Source organism: Lissotriton helveticus, chromosome 7 (genome assembly GCF_964261635.1).
Source record: "Lissotriton helveticus chromosome 7, aLisHel1.1, whole genome shotgun sequence".
NCBI classification, from domain to species: domain Eukaryota; kingdom Metazoa; phylum Chordata; class Amphibia; order Caudata; family Salamandridae; genus Lissotriton; species Lissotriton helveticus.
In genome coordinates, this window is record NC_136068.1 from 1,376,492,883 (window position 1) to 1,376,516,894 (window position 24,012).

The following is a 24,012-nucleotide window of genomic DNA, read 5'->3' on the forward strand; positions in this document are numbered from 1 at the left end:
TGTGGAAATTGAATTTGGGACATTCCTAATAATTAACTTTTGGGTTGGGTTACTGTAAATTGAGTTTTTGTTTATGTGATACTCAGTTAGAAAATGTGTCCTATTGGTCAGAATTTTGCGCAGTGGGTGTACATTTATAATGAGAATATTGTGTATAAATAATGATGTCTTGCTCTATGAAAATTAAACAGTTTCTTGAGTTGTACACCGTGTTGCATTTCTGGGATTACTGTTACTAGCTGCAGCTAATAAATTTGATCTCTGAAGCCACCAAGAAGTATTCCGTGTCTCTGTTTGCCAAGACAGGAGAACCCGAAGACTTTGGGCGTGTCCCTGGCGCCGCTGGGTTCTAAAACCCGGTTCTTCACATCTGATCTTCTAGTTGGTGGCGACAAGAATTGGGTACTTTTTCTACACCTGTAGTAAAAAATCTATGGATTCTCTTTGACTCTGCCTTTGATTTTTCCAACTAGATTAATAGATTTAATTCCACTTGAATCTTTTATTTACGTTTGATGCCTAAAATTCTGAATTTACTCCTTACAAACACAAACAGTAATACAGACAGTTGTATTACCATACCTGTATTATTGTAACTAACTGTATCTTGGCCTGCCCAGCAAACTCCATAAGAAACTCCAAACAGAATAGGGCAGGCATGTTTTTTGGAATCCCTGCCCATCACTATATTTACAACAATTTCATAGCTTATATAGGCTGCCAATACATAAGTCGCATATTTTGAGGGCATTGTGCATTGTCCACAAGGACCGCTTAGGAGTGGGACTGAACTCCATCTGTTCTCATCTTCTACCTTATTGTCAGTCTTTACGCTCTGGTTAATAAAACCTACTTGGTGTTCAAAAGTTGATAAGAACCCGAGTAGGTGTTTTCTCCTTCTGTCTAGCTGCTAAGCACTGGAATGATCATCTTCTGTGCATTAGACTGGAATCTAACCCCCTTTTTTGGGGGGTAAATAAATTAAGACGGTTATTCTGATTGATACATTGGTTTCTTTATATCAGCTGACTAACTCCCCATTTCTGTATCAGCAGTGTTGCTTTAGAGGTAGAACACTCTGTTGGGAGGCTGTCACACTCTATATCGTTTTTTATCCATTCATATTGGTTCTCCTGAGGATGAGGTAAGTGTCTACTGACTTTGCTTTACTTTGAGTCAAATATTTCCTGGTTTGGTTCATTAAGCCAGGGTTGGGCTACTTGTTGCTTATTTTTCTTGCTGAACAATAAGATTTTTTTTTAGTGAGGCCGAATTTCAGATAGGTGCTGGACATTCAGGACCCGATGAGATAGAGCTAGTGTTTGAGGCTTTGGGTGTCTGGAGGAGAGCAGTCTCTCAAATGGAGTTGTGTGTCATCAGCATATTGGTGAATTTTGATGCAGTTATCTGTGCAAAGAGTCCTAGGGGATCTATGTATAGAGAAGATTGAGGACATGATGGAACCTGGGGGTACTCAGTGACTTGAAGATGTTGGGGTCTAGATGAGGTTGGGATGATCGAGAGTTTTGAAGGTGCTAGGAGACCCAGAAGTATCAGGATGTAGGGTCTTCATTAGCTATGGCCAGGGAGTGCTGTCTATGATTTTTAAGATAGCTGTCCCTTTGCTGCTGCATGATCTGATGCCAGATTAGTAGTCATGCAGAAGATGATTGGTAATGATGTGATATAAAGTTGTGTATAGTCTGCTTTTTCCGTAAATGTGTCAATGAAGGAAAGGTGCATGATGGAGGCCTGTGATGGGGAAGAAGTTGCCCAAGCGATAAAAGTTGGGGGAAGGTTTTTTGAGTAGAGCTTATACCTGGCAATCGTTTAGGTGACAGGAAAGTCCACAAAAAGGTTACTACTGTGGTACACTAGCTTGTAAGAAAGACCAATGTGCTGTTTAATGAGATTTCAAAAGGACAGGAGTGGCTCATCTATGTTATATTGTTAAGTTTCATCGAGGGGAACCCAGGGGAAAAATGAACAAGTACATGATTGTTCGATTCTGTATATAAAACACAAAATAAATGGGGAAAGATTGGTGAATGTGGAGGTCCATCTCGTGGTTGCTGGCTCACACAGAGAGACAGCGGGTCAAGAACAGGGAGTTCTAGGTCAGAACTAGCAGAGCAAGTGTAGTAACTATTGTCTCCTATAAAATCAATCAATCAATTGGAGGATTTCTATAGCGTGCCTAATCACTTGGGAGGGTATCCAGGAGCTAGTGGGCCCCAAAGGCTCAGTCGAACCGCCACATCTTTAGTGCCCATCAGAATTCCAGAAGCCAGGCAGAAGTTCCTAGCTGCAGGGGGAGAGAACTTTCAATGGCACCTAATAACTTTCAGTTTGCTGCATGGCACCCACTCTTGCTCAGTTCATCACCATATTGCCTTAACATTTATGGTTTTGTTCCTTCCCTAGTTCACGTTTCGCCTTTTGCTTTGTTTATTTACTGCATTTCCTCAGTTTGGGACCTGCCCTCCAAGAACGTTGGGCTCAATTGTTTCATTGCTACAGTTGAGTTCCTGACAAACTGCCTTGCAGGAGCTTTTGGGCCTCAGGTAGTTTACTGGTGCCTTTGGGGTTCATTATTGCCATCTTTTCTAAAGTGCATGGTGAGTTCATACTGCCTTGTCTTCTCTGTGTATACCATCAGGTGTGTTATCCATAAATGTTAATCGCCATTGTGTCATTTCCATCTCAACTCTGGAATTGCCAATGTATCCTGCTCTGAATGCGCAGTCGAATTCTCCTCTGATATTTTCTCACTGGTGTGTTGTGTTCTCTCCCTTTGACAACTATCATTTTTTTCTGTTTTCCAGCCTGATCCTGGAGGTTGTTCTAGCTATACACCCTCACTGGAAGTCCTTGCGGAGAGATTGGTGGATTATCATTTAAATGCAGTACTTGCTACCTTTTGCAGGAATGGGCACATTACTGACATATTGTAGGTGCTCTCAGTAATCCTATGGCTAACCCTGATCTAGTAGTGTTCCATTCTTGATTTATAATGAACAATCCTGACTGAATTCCGGCTATGCCTGACACAATAGTAGTAAAAATTCATATATATGATGAAATTGTCTCGTATTTGATGTTGATTGTGATAAATGCACAAAGGCAACCTCCTAGCAGTGAGTAGCCACAGTGAGCACTTAAACTGCAAGAGCACCTGCATCCCATGGGAGGAATCTGAACAGGCCCCAGTATCACTGCCTCCTGGGAGAATTAAGGTTATTGGACCATCGAGATGGTTCTGCAGAGGATCACACACACCCCACCACGGTAATTTGTAGGGCAATTTCTCTGAGAGGGACATTGAGGGACACACCTTGAGACTGCTCCTGGGATTGAGCAGGGATGTGAGACAGATGTAAAGGCTCACACCAAGGAGAGAACACTAGGGGGTCCCATCCCTTAGGTGATCTGGCGAGGATGGGAAAGTTACCGCTCCCCTAACATAGTTCATATCGGACCTCTGAGAGAGTGAGGCAAACAACCCCTTGGTGGCATCCTTTGGCTTGAAGTTGCCTGTTCGTGGGACATCCGAAGGGCCCGCTGCTGACAGGTGTGGGGCCGGTGGGGGCCGCTTCCCCCTGCAGGAGGCTGAAGCTGCAGGTGGAACAGTGAGCGCCTTTCACTCGTGGGAGGGAGCGTGGAGGTGCGCGCGCTGAGGAGCCCGGGCAAGCAGCAGCCGCAGCGCGAGCTCTCCCGGCGCTCTAGAGCGAGTGTGCGGCTCGCGCCGGCTACTCCGCACCTGTGGACAAGGACCGAGAGAGGAGGCAGCAGGCGCGTGACAGGACCCGCAGCCCCCGCCAGCATTGACCCGGGGCTCCGGCAGTGGAAGCGGCCCCCTCACACGGGGCGGCGCCTCTAAACACAGCCGCGTCTGCGGAGCAGCGAGGAGTGGACCCAGCCTGGTGCCCAACTTCAGCAACTCAGCAGGACAGAGGGGGCGGGGCACTCTGGGGGTCAGCATACAGCCGTACCCCCCGCCCCCCCACCTTTCACTCGAGCTGGAACCCGGACACCCCACATGTGCCACAAGGGGTCACGGACTCTGATGCCCGCAGCAGCAGTGGCCTGTGAGGTCTCACTCACTGGGGGTGAGTCTCACACTTGCTTAGGATTCACCCTCATCGAGCAAGAGTCTCACAGCTCGGACCGCAGTGTCACTCGCTGAGCACATGAGTGTCTCACTTCAGAGCACATGCTCACTCATTGTGTGAGTCTCACATCTCCAACTCATTGTGTCTATGAGTCTAACATCTCAGAAACCGTCTCTTTTATTTGGAGTAAGTCTGACACCTCTCGCTCACCCCGCTCTCTCGCTTGTCGTTGAAGTCACTTGGAATATGATTTGACTCTTGTCCGGCCTTAATGTCCCAGGTCTTTTGCAAAAAAAACTTTAACTTTTGGTCTTATCTCCCCAAATCTCCTTCTTGGGGACTCTTCGACCCCGAGGTCTCTACTCGAATGGTGGGGTCTCTAGTCGGATTTGCTGGTTGTGCCTCTGCCTGTCTCTTCATCCTCTGACGGTCTCAGGGGAAAGCACCACAGTGGTTTGCAGTAATATATTGAAGTAAAGGCACGTACTGGAAGGATAGAGGGTTATTTAAAAATAGATACACTCAAACATGTTCCACGTGAACTCTTAGGATGGGGGCTCCCAGTCCCTGGCTCTCATGGCGCCTCTGGCGGGCCCCCCACTGCGCCTGCCCCGCACTCTCATGAGGGGCTTCCTTCTGGCCCTCTCTTCCCTGCTCATGTCCCTCGCCTTCCTGTACTGCCTGACGGAGAGGTGCCCAGCCCCACCGGCACAGGAAGGGGGGACCCTGGTCAGGCACAGCTTGCTGCGGCGGATTGGGGTACCGAGGCGTCCCAGCACCCTCGCCCCGCTGGAGGAGGGCACCCAGAGGCTCCCCCAGGCCCTCATCATCGGGGTGAAGAAGGGGGGCACGCGCGCCCTGCTGGAGTTCCTGCGAGTGCACCCCGACATCCGAGCCGTGGGGGCCGAACCCCACTTCTTCGACAGGAACTACGACAAGGGCTTCAGCTGGTACAGGTGAGTTAATGCCCAGGCCAGACGCTTTCTGAAATAATATATTAATGCCTGTAGTATAGATTCGCTCTTACAGAGCTCAGCCCACCGATCCAGTAACCTGTACAAACTCAAACTAAAAGTGTACACTTGATACAGGTGAGATGAGGCATTTAATAACACCAGGTTCAATGGCTTACGCTGATATAGGTGATTTACTGCCACAAGTCGTTAATTGCCTTTTAAATGAGTGGCATCGGCTGGGGTAGAGGATCGCCTTAATGCACTTGGCTTTAATTGCTCAATAGTTAAAGGGTGTGGATACAAGGCAGAGGGAGGGCATTAATAGCGGGGCATTAATAACTCCGAGCAGGCCTATCAGACTTCCTCTCTCCTTTCCCCGCATTTCAGATATGCTACTCTACAGCCTCTTCCAACTATTTTAGTGCATTCTACTGTTTATTCAAACCTTTCTAATGTGCTACTTTTCAGAGCTCGACTGGGGCTGACAATAGGCCCTAACTCCAAAATAAAAGTGCCCAAGTAGCGAATCCTTAAGCTTGGTGTGATTGTGCCTTTATACCAGCTTGGGACACTGTTTGGAAACATCTTAATGAGATTAAAATCACCTGCTGCTGAGTTTCTTGTACGTGCATCAATGTTCAGCAGTGCTTTAAATGGAAAAAATAAGTGGAGGTACTCATTAAAACGAGCTAGAGTTGTAATCAGGGGGCGGGGCTAGGGGCGGGGCTAAGGGTAAGACATGATGAAACTTGACAACTTCTATATTAGTTGCAGCACACACCAAAACACATGAGAAATATGTTTATATAAACAAAGCAGTTTAACTCATTACACAAAATGAAAAAGATATGTGATAATATGTTAACATTTCCTTTTTTTGCAATAGTTGCATCTTCTTAATGTCATACTGTTGATTGCTGTGGCACAATACTATATATTTTTGAGCATGCGAGTAGGAAGAGACAGAAAAAAAACCCACGTCGCACCAAAGCTCTTATGGCACCAAGCAAATGAAGCAACTCATCATGACTCTTCCCCAGAAGATATCTTTCGTCTCTTCCATCAATCTATCCATTGACCCTTTCATCCTTTCACCCTACCATTTACCTGCTGATGTCCGCCATTTAACCTTTACATTCTATCATCTACTCAGTCTTTCATCAATCATTCAGTTTTTCACCATTCCGTCTATCCACCCTCCATATATAAACCTATCCATCCATCCAACTCCAAACCTATCCTTTCATCCTTTCACTCATCCATCTCTTTATCCACCCTTTCCCTCATTCATCAACCAACCCTTTCACTCCTTTATTCCATCCACCCTTTCACTCAATCCCTCCTTTCACTCATCCATCACCCATTTTTCATCCATCCTCCCTACCTTCCATTCATCCATCCAATTGTTCACTTATCCACCCTTCTATCTAATCATCCACCCTCTTTCACCCATGCAGGCTTTCACTCATGTATCCATCTATTCATCTATCCATCCATATATACATCCACCCTTGCTCACTCATCCCTCCACTCACTCATCCACTCACCCATCAACCCACCAACCCTCCCTTTTATGTTATTTATGAATCTTTGCCACCGATCAGACATGTACAAAGTGCCACACATTTTCTTTAAAATACCTCCTGAGAGTGTCTTGATTCTCTCTCTCTTTCTTTTACTTTTCTCTTACAAAAACAGGCATACAAATGCAGGCAAACACACAAACATAAGCAGACACACAAAAGACTCAGGTATGATAAAAACCATGTTATACTCTTCACCTACCATGGCTTTTTGAATTGTCACGAGGACCGGACTGGCCGTAGCCTGTTTGCCACTGCCAGGGGACTGCCATGATCCCTGTGTTTGCACAAATGCAAAGGATAGTGTGAATGTGATTGACAGTGTAAAGAGCAGGGCTTTAAGTGGGCCGGGTCTCAAGGGGTCTGAGCACCGGCAGTTTTTTTCAGGGGGCCTCGAAACGGGTCTCTATCGGGCTCTGTTTTGAGCCCTGACACAGGCAGTCCGTATTTTTTCCCAGACTGCAGTGACAGCTGTCTGCTGTCACTGCAGTCCGGAAAAAAGTGCCAGGGCGCAAAACAAAGCCTTATAGAGACCTGTTTCGAGACAGCAGGCACATGTATGTGCTCTGATCACACTGCTCACTTCTCAGAAGTTACAGCCTGACGTCATGCCAGGTGTGCGTTGTGGGGGAAGGGAAATCCTTTAAGAGTCATTTTCTTTCTGGATTTCCCTTCTCTTTCTGAAACTCAGGAGCAGCAACATTGTGGTAGGGTCACCAGGGATTTAATGGGAAGCTTTGTCAATATTATATAATACAAGTCATAGTTGCAGCTTATTTATCTTCTGCAAGTAATAACCATTGACAAAGCCAATATTCCTTACTTAATGTAGGTATGATGTTCCTTATATCAAATATCTGGATGCAATGACAGAAACAGCAAAATACAAGTCGGGCAACACACTATGCTAAGCACAGATTTTTTGCGTAAGTGATTTAAAGCCACGCCCCTAATTACACTGACCACGCCCCTTTGAGAGACCCCCCAGTTTTTTCATCCCACTTAAAGCCCTGGTAAAGAGGATGTTCTCCCATGAGGAAAATTGCACCCTCCTGGCACTCCGCTGTTGGTTTTTTAATAATAATCCTTTCAATCATAGTTTTGGCCAATTTGTATTTAATTCTATTACAAATTTCATTTAAATCAACTTGTGGTTATGCAGCACTAATGTTGGCTTCACATTGTACTTAGCATACATCTTCACATTGCTTTAGCACAAACCCCAATTCCAAAATCAGGAAGATCACTCTTTGCAATTGTCCAAGCGCTTGATACCAACGTGTGTATAAACTCATTAAAAAAAACAAAGTTCAACGATGTACTGCTCCAGTAACACCTAGTTACTGTTAAACAATGCTGCCTTAATGTCGCAATCATGCTTTCAAGTTCCTGACCATGTGAAATGACGTTCATAATCCGAGTGGCTCAGCAGCCCCAAGGGTGACTGTAGAAAAATAACGGGTGTCTGGCACAAGAATGTGCCCGTAAGAAAGAAAGCGTGCCTGCTTAATTGTGATACCGAACTTAAATAGGTGCTTGTGACATGGATCAGAATCCAAGTGAACGAGAACCCGGTGCAACCCGGAAGTTAATAAAGTGAACTCCACTTCACCTAAAATAGAAGACGTCGCAATGCCGGGGACGTGGTGTCAATTACATGGAATAAAAGAACGTGTAACGTGACGAAGAAGTGAAAGGAAACAAAAAATAGAAAATGTAAATGTGAATCACTGTTTTCAATGCACAATAACTGTGAATGGAAACCATGTCAGTAAGACGCGTACTGTGGGTCAAATTCAGGCAAGGAATACCCACTAAACATAAGGACAGGAACAACTTCATGCATTAAGCTTGTTTATACTTAAAGGAGTGCGATCACAACCTTTGTTTTTGCAATGTGATTGAAAGCACAGGGCCTGAACGGACCCTGCTCCATCAAACACATCACAGCGTGATGGCGAGCACCCAGAGAATATTCAAAGGAGCCCTGCTGAATAGCTCAGCTGAGGCTCAGATAGGGGCTACAGAAGTGGTGCCATGGCTGCCAGAGACGCGTTCCGGTATTCTCCAGGGCAGTAGAGAAGTGCCGGTACTCAGAGTGATAATTCTAAGAAGTGCCGGTAATCAGTACCGGTGAGTACTGACCCATTTAAAGCACTGATGTTCAGGAAATTATAAAAATGTCAAGATAACTCTGTGATTAATGGGGAAACATCCTTTACAACGCAACTTTTACCACACAATGCCTTTACAACGCGGTATTTACAACGAATACCTTTATAACGCATTGCGCTGGGGAGCGCTCTAGGATAGGGAATAGATTTAATTTACTATCCAACACCTTCCCTACTATCCACGGGGACTGGAGTTGGAATAGTAAATTAAACTATTCACTATCCAGCGCCCCAAAGCACAATGCGTTGTAAAGGTATTCGTTGTAAATACCGCGTTGTAAAGGCATGCGTGGTAAAAGCATGCGTTGTAATGTCATACATCCTGATTAATGTATCTGCTAGAGAGAGATCGGCGTTTCGTCTAGTTGTACTTTTAAATCATCATAAAACAGGGCAGAGGGTTGGTGTGGCTTCTGCAAAGCAGGTGTACCATACAGAACTGCATTTTATGCAGATATCGCTGTGGGTTACTGCTTTTGTCACACAGATCCTTTTGTTTCTTGCATTTTAAAAATTAAAATCCTAGTGGCATCAAGGAGCTGCATACAAACCCCAAGGCATAGATAGATCGGAACCTTATGTTCCCAACCACTATGCTACGTTTTAAATCCAAAGTTTGTGCTTCTTTATTTATTTTATTTTATTTATGTAATTTATAAAGCGCACATATACCCGTAGGTGTCTCGGCGCTGCAAAATAACAAAGCAGAGTGGAAGGATAGATCATTGGTTAAAGAGCCAGATCTTTAAGTGTTTCCTGAAGGCAAGCAGGGAAGGGCTAGCCTTGATGTCGGAAGGCAGCCTATTCCAAAGCTTGGTGGTGGCATGTAGGAACGATCTGTCATCCCGTGATGCTTTTTTTGTCCGTGGAACAGTCAAAAGATTATTGCTGGATGATCAGAGTTGTCTGGAAGGAATATAGGGGCAAAGAGATTGCCTGAGAAAAATGGGACCCGTTGAGTGGATAAATTTATAGGCAATGCAGAGCGCCTTGAATTTGGCTCTGCTTCTGATCGGGAGCCAATGGAGCTGGCGAACCACTTTGGAGATCGAAGCAAATTTAGGGGTGCCTGTTAGGAGTCTCGCTGCCGCATTTTGAATTAGCTGAAGTTTTTTATACACTTTTTCTTGTGCATTGATCAGCAGTCCATTGCAGTAATCTACTTTGGCCATTACTAATGTGCTTACCAGTGTCTTAGCAGCTGAAGCTGGGAGATAGGGCAGGAGTTTCTTTATAATTCTGATGGAATGAAATGCGGATGAAACTACAGAGTTGGCATGATGCACAAAGGTAAGTTTGGTGTCGAAGATGACTCCCAAATTTCTCACTTTAGTGACTGGGAGAGGATGTGGTCCCAGATCGGATGGCCACCAAAGGGCTGACCAGGCCGGAGTAAGCTTACCGAAGATCATGACCTCAGTCTCTGGGCTCTTAAAATGTACAACCTACCAGTATGGATGACATGTGACTTCTACACTTTGTAGTCCTCATTGTCTTATGAAACATTTAATATCGACTGAGTTACACATGTATGATTCATTGGCTCTGTATGAGCTGTGTGTGATGTATAGTGCTCTGGCATCCTTATTGGGATGAGTAGTGCTATAAAACAAATGAAATACGTGTAAGAAAGGTGCTATGGAGAGATTAGTGGAATCCGTGGAGAAGGAGTTATTTGGGGGTGCCAACAACGATTGTCAACTCTGGTACAGCCACCACCGCTAGAGCTGGACTAGGACCATGCCTCCTTGCACTTCTAGCTTGCCCTATAGGCTGGTGTGACCCAACTACCTTTGCTAATCCTACTGCCTTTTTTGGTGTCTGCATGATCCCCTCTTTCTGACTTCTAATGTGTGCACACATCCTTCTCCAGCTACTCTGGTGTGTGCATTGTCTTCTCAACCAGAATTCTAGTGTTTGCCCAACTTCTAAATACAGAGTTTCTGTTGTGCCCCTGCATATCGCTTGTGGAGTGTGTACAATCATCTTCTCCAGTATGTGAGATGTGTGCAAGGCCCCTCCCCTCCCTTCTGGAGCGTCTCCAACTTCTGTCCCCAAAGTGCCAGATGTATGCAATGCCCCTCCCATCCCTTCTCGGGCATGTACAATTTCCATCCCCGATGTGTCAGATGTGTGCAAGGCGAAACTTCTCCCTTCTGGAGCATGTACAATTTCCACCCCAGTGCATCAGATGTGTGCAAGGCCCCTCCCCTCCCTTCTGGAGCGTGTACAATTTCCACCGCAGTGCATCAGATGTGTGCAAGGCCCCTCCCCTCCCTTCTGGAGCGTGTACAATTTCCACCCCCAGTGCATCAGATGTGTGCAAGGCTCCTCCCATCCCTTCTGGGGCATGTACAATTTCCACCCCCAGTGTGTCAGATGTGTGCCTGGTCCGTCCCATCCCTGTTGGAGCGTGTACAACTTACGTCCCTGATGTTTAGGGTGTGTGCAAGGCCCCTCCCATCCCTTCTGGATCGTGTACAACTTCCTTCCCTGGTGGGTTGGATGCTTGCAAGGCCTCTCCTAACACTTCTGGTGTGCACTTCTCCTACACACATTTTTTGTGTTTGCACTGATGTGTGAATGCCCATCCTATACAACATTTATGAGGCTTGCATTGCCTCTCCCAACATGTGTCCATTTCTGCAGTGCCCCTGGCCTCCCCACCCTGCATTTTCCACTCAGTGCATAACTAATGTCAGCATGTTTTGTGTGTGACTGGCCTCCACTGCCTGCTTTTCTGCACGTGCTCTTGAATTGGTCTCTCAGTATTTTTGGTGGGTGCCCGACCTCTCGCTGCATGTGTGGTGTGTGCATGATCTCTAATTAGTCTATCTCTTTTCTGCGCATTACTCCCATCAGCAGTTCTAGTGTGTGCATGGCCTCTTCCTGCATTTCAGATGCCTGCATTTCCTATCACTGCTTTTCTCATGTGTACAAGAGTGACATATTCAAGCATTTATGTGCGAGGTGTCCTAACCCAGTATTTCTGGTGAGTACACACACATAATGCAATTCTTATCTCCCAGACCCATCTTGTATTTCTCAAATAATATTTTTTACATTAAGTTTTAGGCTGACAGTAACTGACCTCCGGCGCGTGACGCAACCACTGCGGTGCATTTGCGGCCCAACCATCAAGGAGAAACCCCAACCCAGGGTTGGTGCTAGGTTTTTTGGGGCCCCGGGTGAAAGGGAAGATATGAGGCTCCTCTAATTTGCATGTGACATCACAGAAGGTGATGCCGCAGGACTATTAATCTTCTTTGTCATTGCTGAAGTGACCTAATGTGGATATCAGTAACATGTATAAAAAGATAACTACCCAAATGAAATAAGCCTATCTATTTTAAAGCTGTAATAAGTGAATTACAGTAGTCGTATTGAACAGAATAGCTATCACAGAGGTGGATTTCCTTTCTCAATTTTAACTGATTGTTTCCAGATTAGTACATGATAAAAATCCCAGAGCATTTGCAGAAAATTTATTGAATGACATCTCTATGGGGCACATTATGCAACACGGTATAACAAAATAAAGTTGAGTTCAAATACATGCACATTTCTTTTTTTTTAAAGCTTTATGCTTCACAGGTCTGAACTAAAAAGGGACAGCAGAGTTCTGTAGAAACAAAGCAAAGCATGTATTGTAGACAAGAGCCATGCATCCAAGTGACGCTGCCTCAAAGAAAGGTTAAAAGGACACCCATGCTGAAAAGGCTATTTAAAAAGTGAGTTTGGGATCTTGTACTGCTGCATTTATGATGCAAATATGAAATGGCAAGTTCCAGAATGCAAGAAAATAACAGCAAGATAAACTACTTACATGTGGCATAAAGAAAAAACTTTGGGCCTCCTCTGGTGGAAGTCTGTGCTAGTGAAAGTTGTGTTTTTCATATCAATCCCTTTTACTGTGACTGGAAGAGAAAGTTTGAGGACGCACTTATTTTGGAGCCATTACTTAAGCTAATTGTGAGGATCTTTGGTGCGCGTTTGTTCACACTATTGTGTGTGTTTGTTGCAGCAGTAAACCGATGCTGTTTATTCCTTCCACTGCAATGAGAGTTTAGGCATTTGTATCATCTGGACAGCGAAAAATATCAGCAAGTAAGTTATGCTTCGAGACTACTGCGAAACAGCTCAGTTTCAGAGCCAGAAACTGGAAGCTGACCCCTTACTCATCCCTGGAGAATTGACCTTATGTACTCTTAGAGTCAATCAGAAGTGCTTGCATTGCATTGCTGTGGAGATGATACTAAAGGGTTCTTGCTGTGGTGGAGAATTAAAGAAGGGATTGCTGTGATGGACCCACTATAGGAACACTTTATGGGTGTGTCAGCAAGTGGGACTTAAAATAAGGAGTCTGACTTTGTTTATGGGGGCTTGGCAGAGAGCTGAACTGGCTGACCGAGGTCACAAAGGTGCTTTTCCCTGCAGCTCTCTTGAAGAAGGGACTGAGGGTGCACTATCACAGTTTGTTCTGGACACCTTGCCTATTGCTACAAAGCCAATATGCATCTCAAGCACAGCTCATGGCACTATGAGGCTCTCTATAGAACCTTACACTTAAAACAAAACAATCTACAATTGACAATTATTAGTGTAACATTCAAGTAGCAGTTTGGTGTCACTAAAAATGACATACGTATGATATAGAGATGCCACACATAAACGCACTCCAAATACACATAGGCAAAGGAGTAGCCAGAAAATAAAAATACCCCGCACTTTCAACCAAAGCTCTTATGGCATCATGTAAGTAAAGCAAGAAATTGCGGCCCTCTCCAGAATAGCTCTCTTATCTCTTCCATCCAAGTATCTATCCATTCATCCTTCCGTCCTTCCACCCACCCGCTGAAATCCACCATTTAATCTTTATATTCTGTCATCCATTATATTCTTTCGTCCATCATTCAGTCTTTCACCAGTCTGTCATCCATTAATTCTTTCGTCCATCATTCAGGCTTTCACCAGTCTGTCATCCATTAATTCTTTCGTCCATCATTCTGTCTTTCACCAGTCTGTCTGTGTGCCCATCCATACCCAAACCTATCCGCCCATCCATCCATCCATCATTCATTCATCATTTCACTCATCCATCCCTCCATCCACCCTGTCACTCATCCATCCATCCTTTCACTTATCCATCCAACCCACTTTCACTCCTTCCTTTCCCTAATAAATCCATCCATTTATCCCTTCATTCATCCTTTCCTTTACTCATCCATCCATTCACTCATCCATAAACCCTTTCGCCCATCCATCCTTTCTTGTATACCTCCGTCCCCCTTTCACTCATCTGTCCCTGTTTTCATTCATCCACCATTACATCCATCCTTTCACACATAGATGCATCCTTGTGCTAATCCATCCACCCTTTCACTCACCCATCCATCCTCCTTTTCACTCATCAATCCATCCTTGCACTCAGCCAACCATCCTTTCACTAATTATAGATACACCCTTCCACTCATCTATCCATTAACCCTTTCACTCATCCATCCTTTCATTCAGTCATCCATCGATTCTCTCATAATCCATCCACTCTTTCATTCATTCGTTCACTCCTTTCATGCATCCATCCTTTCATCCATTCACCCTCCCTTTAACTCGCCCATCCATTCTTTCACTCATCTATCCTTACATCCACCCTTTTACTCCCCTGCCAATCCATTTACCCTTTCGCACATCCACCCATCCGCTCATCCATCCACCCTTTCATGCCATCCATTCTTCCGCATTTCACTCATTCATCTATCCACCCTTTCAGTCAGCCATCCATGCTTTCATTCATCCAGCCACCCTTCTATGGGGTTCACAAGTCATGCATGATGCACAGTGCCCAGACGTGAGGTGACAGTGATATGACATTGTAGTTTTTTTGGCAGTTTTTTTCTAGCACAAACTCAGCCCAAGGTCTTGGGAACGCTTTACACAAGTACCAATTACATTACTAAAGGTCAGACTTTTTGTTTTAGGTATGGTCAGATTTAATGATTTGCCCAGAATCACAGGATTTACAGATGACGCCAGGACTTGTATCTGGTCCCCCACTTCCTTTAGGCTACTCCATGTGCTGCGAGGTCCCGGGAAGGGAGTTTCATCTCCTGTGCATCACAGCAATATTGCATCACTGAAACCAAGGAGGGTCCTTAAAACAAAGGTGCCCTTCTGTTACCTGTCAACGCAAACAGGAAGGGCAGGGCTTCAGGGCAGGTTTTTAAGAGAGGTGCTGCCCCAGCCCTGACACTGGGAGCCAACACAATTGCTGGCTTTGCTGCTGCCCACGTCCCACCTACTGTTTACCCTAATCCACCCCTGCACCCCATGGAACGCCACGACCCCCTTGGACCAGGGAGTTCAAAACATTTCTATTAAAAAAAATAATTGTGATGTGCTCGGACGAGAAGGGTCAATGGAGGAGGGGGTGGGCTGCCTAATTATGCGACAATTCACACAGAAGTGAGGCCCCATGTTTTCTACCTGAGCACGGGGCCCTGGGCAGGGATGTATGACGTTACAACGCATACTTTTACAACGCATACCGTTACAACGCATTTTTTACAACGCAAAAACTTTTACAACGCATACCATTACAACGCATGTTTTTACAACGCTAGTACTTTTACAACGCATGCCATTACAACGTAAGTATTGGTAAGTATATAATATTTTATATTAAAATAAATGTAATTAATATAATTTAATTTAATTTAATTTATTTAATCTAATTTTTTTACCTTGTACCCCTGTACCCCAAAAACCCAAATTAACCCAGAAACCTAAAAATACCCCTGTACCCCAAAAACCCAAAACTGTCCCTGAACCCTAAAAATACCCTTGTACCCCATAAACCCAAAACTGTCCCTGAACCCTAAAAATACCCCTGTACCCCATAAACCCAAAACTGTCCCTGAACCCTAAAAATACCCCTGTACCCCATAAACCCAAAACTGTCCCTGAACCCTAAAAATACCCCTGTACACAAAAACTGAAAACTGTCCCTGAAACCTAAAAATACCCCTGTACACAAAAACTGAAAACTGACCCTGAACCCTAAAAATACCCCTTTACCCAAAAACTGAAAACTGACCCTGAACCCTAAAAATACCCCTTTACCCAAAAACTGAAAACTGACCCTGAACCCTAAAAATACCCCTTTACCCAAAAACTGAAAACTGACCCTGAACCCTAAAAATACCCCTTTACCCAAAAACTGAAAACTGACCCTGAACCCTAAAAATACCCCTTTACCCAAAAACTGAAAACTGACCCTAAACCCTAAAAATACCCCTTTACCCAAAAACTGAAAACTGACCCTAAACCCTAAAAATACCCCTTTACCCAAAAACTGAAAACTGACCCTGAACCCTAAAAATACCCCTTTACCCAAAAACTGAAAACTGACCCTAAACCCTAAAAATACCCCTTTACCCAAAAACTGAAAACTGACCCTGAACCCTAAAAATACCCCTTTACCCAAAAACTGAAAAATGACCCTAAACCCTAAAAATACCCCTTTACCCAAATACTGAAAACGTTAAAAAAAACCAAACATATAAAATATTAAATATAATTATATACTTACCAATACTTACGTTGTAATGGCATGCGTTGTAAAAGTACTTGCGTTGTAAAAACATGCGTTGTAATGGTATGCGTTGTAAAAGTTTTTGCGTTGTAAAAAATGCGTTGTAGTGGTAGTGCGTTCTAAAAGTTGCGTTGTAAAGGTTGTTTACCCCTGGGCAGACGCCCACACTGGCGACACTGCCCATGCCTAGCGCGGGCCCTGCTCCAACTCTTCAGGGGGTGGAGGGTCCGTCCATATATGTGAGCTGTGGGAGACACAGGGACCCCATTCTTCATTGGGGGCCCCATCATATTGTATCACGTTACTGAGAGATCTGACTTGGTCGCCAGTGTTACTGTCATCCTGGTACGGCCTGGGGTACCCTTTCAGCCGCGAGTGGAGCTCATGAACTGAGCGTCCGGTGATTAAAGAGACCGTGCAAGTGAACCAGCTGCGAACAGTGAGTTCAGTTTACATCAATCCCTGCAGCAGCTTCGCGAGCACCAGAGCTGGGGTCCTTCTCATCCGCGTGTCTGCACTGCCCCTCACAGGCCTACTCTGGCATCACCCCGCCCGGGGAAAGAACCAGAGACGAGCTGTGTCTCTTTCCCAGCCTGTGGGAGGAGGGGCCAAGTGTGTGTTTTTTCAGAGACAATCGTATATCATATTCATCACATTCAAACTTTCCTGGGAATCGCTTTTATTTATTTAGCTTAAACTGAGCAGCTGTTCGTTTTTCAGTTTGTCAGAGTTTTGGATTCGGTGTACAGGGTTAAAACGATTTCTGAGTAATACACACAATTCCTCCCACAAATAAATATGAGCCTCCCTCCATGTCCTCTCTCGCTCTCTGTATGTATATATGTATTTATATATAGTTTAAAAAAAGATGTCATTGTGACCTTATTTTTAATTCAATATTTCAAACATCTTTTTGTATTCTGGTCTAGTACGAGCTCAATAAAATTGCTAAATTAAATGATATATCCTACACATACATATGTCAATAACAGTAGTATTTGAAACAAGTGTACTAATAAACATAAACGAACATCTATTACTACAGTAGAACAAAAGTGACAAGAAAACACTGATTAATGTCTCCTAGATGTCCCCTAGATTCAATTTTGGAATCACTTTTTAGATGCTTAAATGTAACCCCTGTGTTATGGTTTCCTATAAACAGCATTCGTTATAAGTACTGCACAATAAAAAACAGCACTGTATAAAGTATAGGTGCAGACCTGCTGAATGCATTATGTTCTTTATTACCTTTGTCGAGGGGTGGGAGAGGCATGGGGAGTCACGTGGAGCTTCGAATCATGGCACCTCGCTACCCCGGTAATAAACAGCACATTACATGGCGTGGCTGTTGTCCATTTTGAAGGATTCTGCAGAAGCAAGGAACTCCTCCCACTACTTAACTTCAGTGACTCCCAGTACAAACCGTATTTAATTTTAAGATTAAACGTGTCACTTTCAACAAGTGTTTGTGATACTGACACCACTTGGCCTCATGGGCCTGTTCACTCACAGCCCGTGACACTGTGATTCACAGTGTGACTGCACTCAGGAAAAACAAGGGGCATATTTGCAAGCTCCTTCGCCACTGGAGCGTCACGTGTTTTTGATGCTCTGGTGGCGCATCGCCATTTCCCATATTTACAAGGCGGCACCAAGCTACTTAACATGGCTTAACGCCATCCTGTACATAAGCACCCTTCTGCTGCAGTCCTTTGCGGCATAGGGGCGTGCAATGAGTGTTGCAGTGGGCCTTCCACTGCAACACCCATTGCTTTTTGATACTGCCCCAGATTTACTAGGCTGAGGCAGCGCCAAAAACGTACGCCCGCGAACACCTGATTTTAGCATGGAGAAATTAGAGAGGAGAAATTATTAATTTCTGCTCGTTTTTTGTTCTTTCTATGTGTGCTGCAATTCTATGTGTGCTGCATTTTGCAGCACACATAGAAGAAGCAAATCTCCATTATTGATTGTTTATGTGCAGGAAGGTGTCCCTTCCTGCACATAACCAATTGCCCCTGCAGCGCAGGCCCCCTTGCTACATGGCGGCAGGGTGCCTGCGCTGATGCTACGCAGCTTTTTTTGCACCAGTGCTAGGGGAAATACAGGGATGTGCAGTATTCTTGTGAATACAGCGCACCCCCTGCATTAAAAAAATGGCAGAGCGCTGCATTGCCAAATTTATCATAGCAACAGCTCTGACATTTTTTTTGTAAGCATGCCCCAATTTCTCCACATTTAATATTCTTACAGTCAGCCAGTGGTTAAGACTTCTGTGCAAAGACATGCACTATTTATAGGTGTATGTGTCAATGCATTTTGAAGCGGACCTCGTAAAGTGCCTGTAAGTAAACCATCTTGTTAGATAAAACAAAGCTTGTTCCCTTTTAATTTCCCTTTATGAGAAGTAGATCTGCACAGCAGATTCTGCTCCAAATCAACTCATAAGAAGCTCTTTCTCTGTGAGAGAACTGGCTGTGTAGTTGCTGCCAGAGTAAACAAGGAGTGTTACTCAAAGAAGGAAAGTCAGATCTTGCTCAGGTATTTCTAGCACGCTATGTTAAGTAGCAACACTTGAAAATACAGTCAGCGGCTCATTTCCACTAGAAAAACATAATTTCAAAGGTTTACAAGACATGAAAGAGGGAAGTTCTCATTACTGTCATCGGAGTTTCTTTTCTATATAGAAGCACTTCAGAGTCAATATGTTGTATTTATGTTGTCTGGGATTTCCCTAGTGTCAAAAAATTGCTAAACTCTTTCTCGAGTTTTTCAAGATCATTCAGTAAATTATCCCATTTCTGACTTAAGTGGTGTAAAACATATTGCTTCCAACGTGCACACATGCATATAATTTGGTCAGGGTGTGCCCAATGCCGGGTCTGTATTGCCAAAAATATTACCGAGTAGAGTAAATTACCCTGGAACTCCCTACATAAAAGGACATTTGAGACCAGAGAGCTGACATTGCTAAGTCACAAAATTCTAAATCGTAAGAGAACCAAGTATATCGTGGTTACTGAGCTTCTCAGCAGAGACTGGACAAAATTGAAGGTTTGATCGCACAGTAATTTGTTTTTAAAATGTTAGTTTTTTTCCGAGGAGCAAGTTACACTTACATCTGGAAACATAATGTGAGCACAACCTTGCACGACGCCATCAACCAGTCCTGGCTTTGTTGCACGTTGCACTTTGGGGCTTATGGTTTCACTTTTAACATTGGAACTTTTTACCCAAACATCTCAGTTTGCAAGCTTTAAGAAAGAAGGAAAACTGTATAGTGAATACTATCTTGGAGTTGCTGCATTTTCCTAATTCTACGCTTGCGTAATGTTTTCTTCAAACATTATAAAATCGTTAGGAAGCAGAGTAAGTCACCAATAGACACCAGAGCCATATGGCTAGTCTTGTAAGCTTGAATTGCTTATGCTATTACATTGCAACTTCTTTGCTGAAAATTTTCTTTTTTGACTTGTCTTGTTGATTGCTTCTTTCGCATTTCTTTCATTTTATGTCCTGGCTGCACTAAAAGTACAACGAGCTATAAATATTTAGGATCAGATTCTCATGTCTGCCCCCTGGCCTGCTTATCTCAAGATAAAGACTGTATATTATTTTTTTTAATTGTTGTGCCTTTTTTGCTCCAGGTGGTCTCCACTGACGTTTATTTCAAACAGCAATGAAAATTCAGGTTACTACCCAGTTAGAGATGGAAAACTCTGTGCAGCACCTAGACAAACCAAACTGGTCCATTTAAATAGCATCGGGGAAAACATTTGACAAGCCCCTCCCCTTACTGCCGACTTAGAAAGGACGTGAGCACGCCATGGTCCCCTCATTGCAGAAAGATTATACATATGACAAAAACTGAGCAAAAAGATTTTGCATCTTTGTTAGCAGATGAAATGATAAGCTAAAGAGCAAAAAAGCTTCACTAACTTTTCAAGTATGAAGAACATGGCTACCACCATTCCAGGAAAATGTGTTTGTTCCAATACTGTGTGAGCATCGACAATAGTTAAATATATTGAGTTATATTTTTTGCACTCTGTGCAATCTTTCTATAAATTGTATTAGGTTAAATTTCGAATAAAATCAGTTCTCCCCATGACTGGTTACTATGCAATCAGCAAAAATGGTGCAACATTAGTTAGAACAATAAGCAAAAACCCCCATTACATCCTAATACTATATCATTCACACAACTAATTTACACTTTGGATATATTATTACCCATGATATATACCTAATTACCGTATATGTATCTTATAAAACGCTTGCAAAATAGGCATTGTACAAGTTATCCTTTTAACCCACATCTTTTAGAATTGGCCTCCAGACATTATCAAAACGAGAAAAGTCTAATCCATGTTTTCCTTGCGAATGAATCAATGTATTTAAAAGCCAATTTCTATCGTTAAGGTATTGTGCTAATTACTCCTTCCATACAAGAAGGAATGCTGTTATGTGATATGGTTAATATCCACATTTGATTGAACTGTACTGATTTAGTGGATTAGTGAAAAGCACTGCCCTGAGAGGCAGCGCGCACCAGGAGTGTGGGATTAGTGGCATCTGCCCAAATTGTGCACTATGTAATCATGGGATAATGAGAAACCTGAGCAGGTTGCACCAATCACCCCAGTTGTCGAAGCAGATATATTTTGTCCCCAGCCCTGTTGTGTTAACTGCTGGGGACAGAATTGGTTCTGCTATGTACACCTTTCAAGCTGCATTCTTTGAGCACACACCTATGGCTGCTCAATAGCGCCCTGGTTTACAAAGGCCTTTGGGAGAAAGACGGAAATCACCGCCCACGGGATTTATTATATGTTTGAAATAGATTTCTGAATATTATGGGTTTCACACATTTCCGAGGGAGTATTCCTGTAAATGTATGGATTTCCACGGGTGCATGCACTTCACTAGATTAGTGAAATGCATTGTGCAGTAGATGGAGAGGACGTCTGACCTACGATTGTGCAAAGTATGTTTTAAGCAGGCAAAGTTTTGGGAAGTTTCTTACTTTTTTTTGCAGTTCGTGAAGTTTTCAGTTCCCCAGTTTAAGTTCGCCTTGGCCCTTGCAAGCCAATCATTTTCACCACATTGCGAGATAATTTTGATTTGAATCACATCCCTCGAAGAAGGAGAATGTATTCAGAGATTTTCACTGTAACTTTATCATTTATAGAGTTTTTCTACGCACACTGGCAAATGTGTGTTTACTTTTTGTGGAATAAATTGTCGTGAAAGACTCTGTAAAACGTCTCTATTTAGCGACGTTCTAAAGTTTTCCATATCATTTTAGGTTTCAAGGAATTACGTATGCCGTAATGCTTATTTTCGCATTTGATATTTTTATTTCCACCAGAGGAAAATACTTTGAAGACCCTTCTTATACATCTTTTTGTAATTTCACTCTGAAATATGGTGGTGCTGCTTTCGTTTTCCCTCTCTGGAAGCACAGCTGGCCACTCCGCACTGTTCTGGAAGTAGTTATGTCAGGAAAATTGACGCTAAAGCTGAAGGTGTTTGCAGGTCTTCATGCATGTTGCATGTCCTCCCCAGGCACAACTTATCCCTCCCCTTATTTTATTGTGGTCCAAAATCTGCCTCACTGGTGGATGTTCTGCTGCCCTAAGTGTTCCTTAAATAACTTGCATTTCCACTTATCCATATCCTGCCACTCAGAACGTAGAACATAGAACTGTGTGTGCCTTTTTTAAATGCTCGTAAAAAGTTTGAGACTCGAGCCCAAAATGAATTCTTTACAGAGTGTGACACAATACAGCCACAGAACAGTGCTAATGCGGCTGTCCTTATATTTAGCATAATGTTTCATTCAGCTTGCTCAGATAAGATTTGAGTTAGGATGAAATTGTTGACAGTATCAGATCCCTGGCCCCCGGCATGCCGCTCTTGCTTCTTTTTGTATTACATTGCATCACTATTTTTTGCGCAATTTTATGGTCCATGTTTTTGGGATTCACAGAAGTGCATTTTTTATTTTGACCTTGATGTTTGTAGGCTCTGTGTACTCTTCCAGTACTACTTTTCCAGTGATATAAACAACAAATAACATCCTCAGGCTATAAAATTGGGATGTTGGCATCGACTTTATTTCGCTTAGAGTTACAACCACAGAATTGATTAAAAAATACAAGGTGAAACATCTATAGGAAGGTGGGTTTTTGTTTGTCTATATCAAAGTTAACCGAAAAACCTGACACATTTACTGTACAGAATGGATAGATAGATCAACTCTTTTAATCGGTCCCAGGCACATTGCTTAATATTTCCGTATTAGAAAGAAAGCCCCGGAATAAAATACAGTTTAGAGTGATGAGGCGGGACTTTGGTGACCTCATTGGACAGTTGTCCTTCCCCGTGCAGAGGCTCTAAACAAAAACAGGGAGATTTTGATAAGGAAACAGTAGATTTTGCGTGTGGTGGAAAAGCTGGTTGGTAGAAAGCGTGTTTGCAGTGCGTGGTGCTCCACTCTCGCCTCTGAGTAAGTTTCAGGATCTCACATCAATGCCCATCGTGGTTTCATGGACAAGGTAAATGGAAACAAGTGCTTCACCCAAGGCCTCTACGGCAGGGGAAGAGAGCCTTTCACCTTTATTCATCACTTGTTGCTATGGTGATGGTGGTGGTCTGCCCTCCCGCTACTCGGTGAAGGAATGGGATATGAACCATAGATCCAAAACTGACCATTCTATAGGTGTATGTTCGAAGCCTGAGTGCCCCCGCTCCCTCTTTCAGTTACTACCAATACCCATGCCCAGGAGTAACCTACAGAAACCCGTTGCACGCACAACACAGTGTTTGTCGGTTTTGTAAACAGTAGAAATACTGAACATATATCAGCTTGACCCAAATCATATGGGTGGCCAAACATCCATGCTTGGCAAAGCTTGTGACTATACACACACATATATATACATATGCTTTAAAATGCACCTGGGGAAAACAATCTTTGCTATACACCTTGAAAATCAGAGGGGAAGAGTTTCCTTTATTCTTCATTGAACCTTCAGGACCAAGGTAGAAGCAAAGTCAATATTGGGGGTGTGGAACCTCGACACAGAGTCTTCAATGAGCATATAGGGACAAGGCAGAAACAAAGTGCACATTGGACCTGTGGAACCCCAATACAGAGTCTTCGATGAGCCTATAGGGACAAGGTAGAAACAAAGTGCACATTGGACCTGTGGAACCCCGATACGGAGTCTTCGATGAGTGAATATTTGCACCTACCCCTGGCTGTAGTAATTGCTTTTCCGGGCGCAAAGAGATATAGAAGGCTCCCATACTTGGTGGTGGTAGAGGGGGAGTGGGGGTGGAATGAGGTGTCTGTACCAGGAAAAATATTTTCCCTAGTCGAAAACATTCTAAGACAAAACATCTTTTAAATGCACATTGCCATTTGCATTTCTCATTGATAAATTCTGTGTGTACAATACCCATTGTAAACATGCAACACCTTAAAAGGTTACATGACTTTTCAAGGATTTCGTCTAGAAACCTGCACCTGGTGCAGCTTTCCCTGTGTATACCAGAAAGGGGGTTTGTACTGGAATACAGTGAATA

The 24,012-nt window shown here is 43.6% G+C and overlaps 1 protein-coding gene across 1 annotated transcript in view; it reads left to right on the forward strand.

Annotated features, from left to right (window-relative positions):
• The first annotated feature begins 4,688 nt into the window (after window positions 1-4,688).
• Window positions 4,689-24,012, forward strand: part of LOC144767418 (heparan sulfate glucosamine 3-O-sulfotransferase 3A1-like) — a 494,435-nt gene continuing 475,111 nt past the window's right edge. Inside the window, exon 1 of the mRNA XM_078650862.1 lies at window positions 4,689-5,068. Coding sequence (XP_078506988.1) covers window positions 4,689-5,068 — 380 coding nt within the window. The remainder of the gene's footprint in view (window positions 5,069-24,012) is intronic.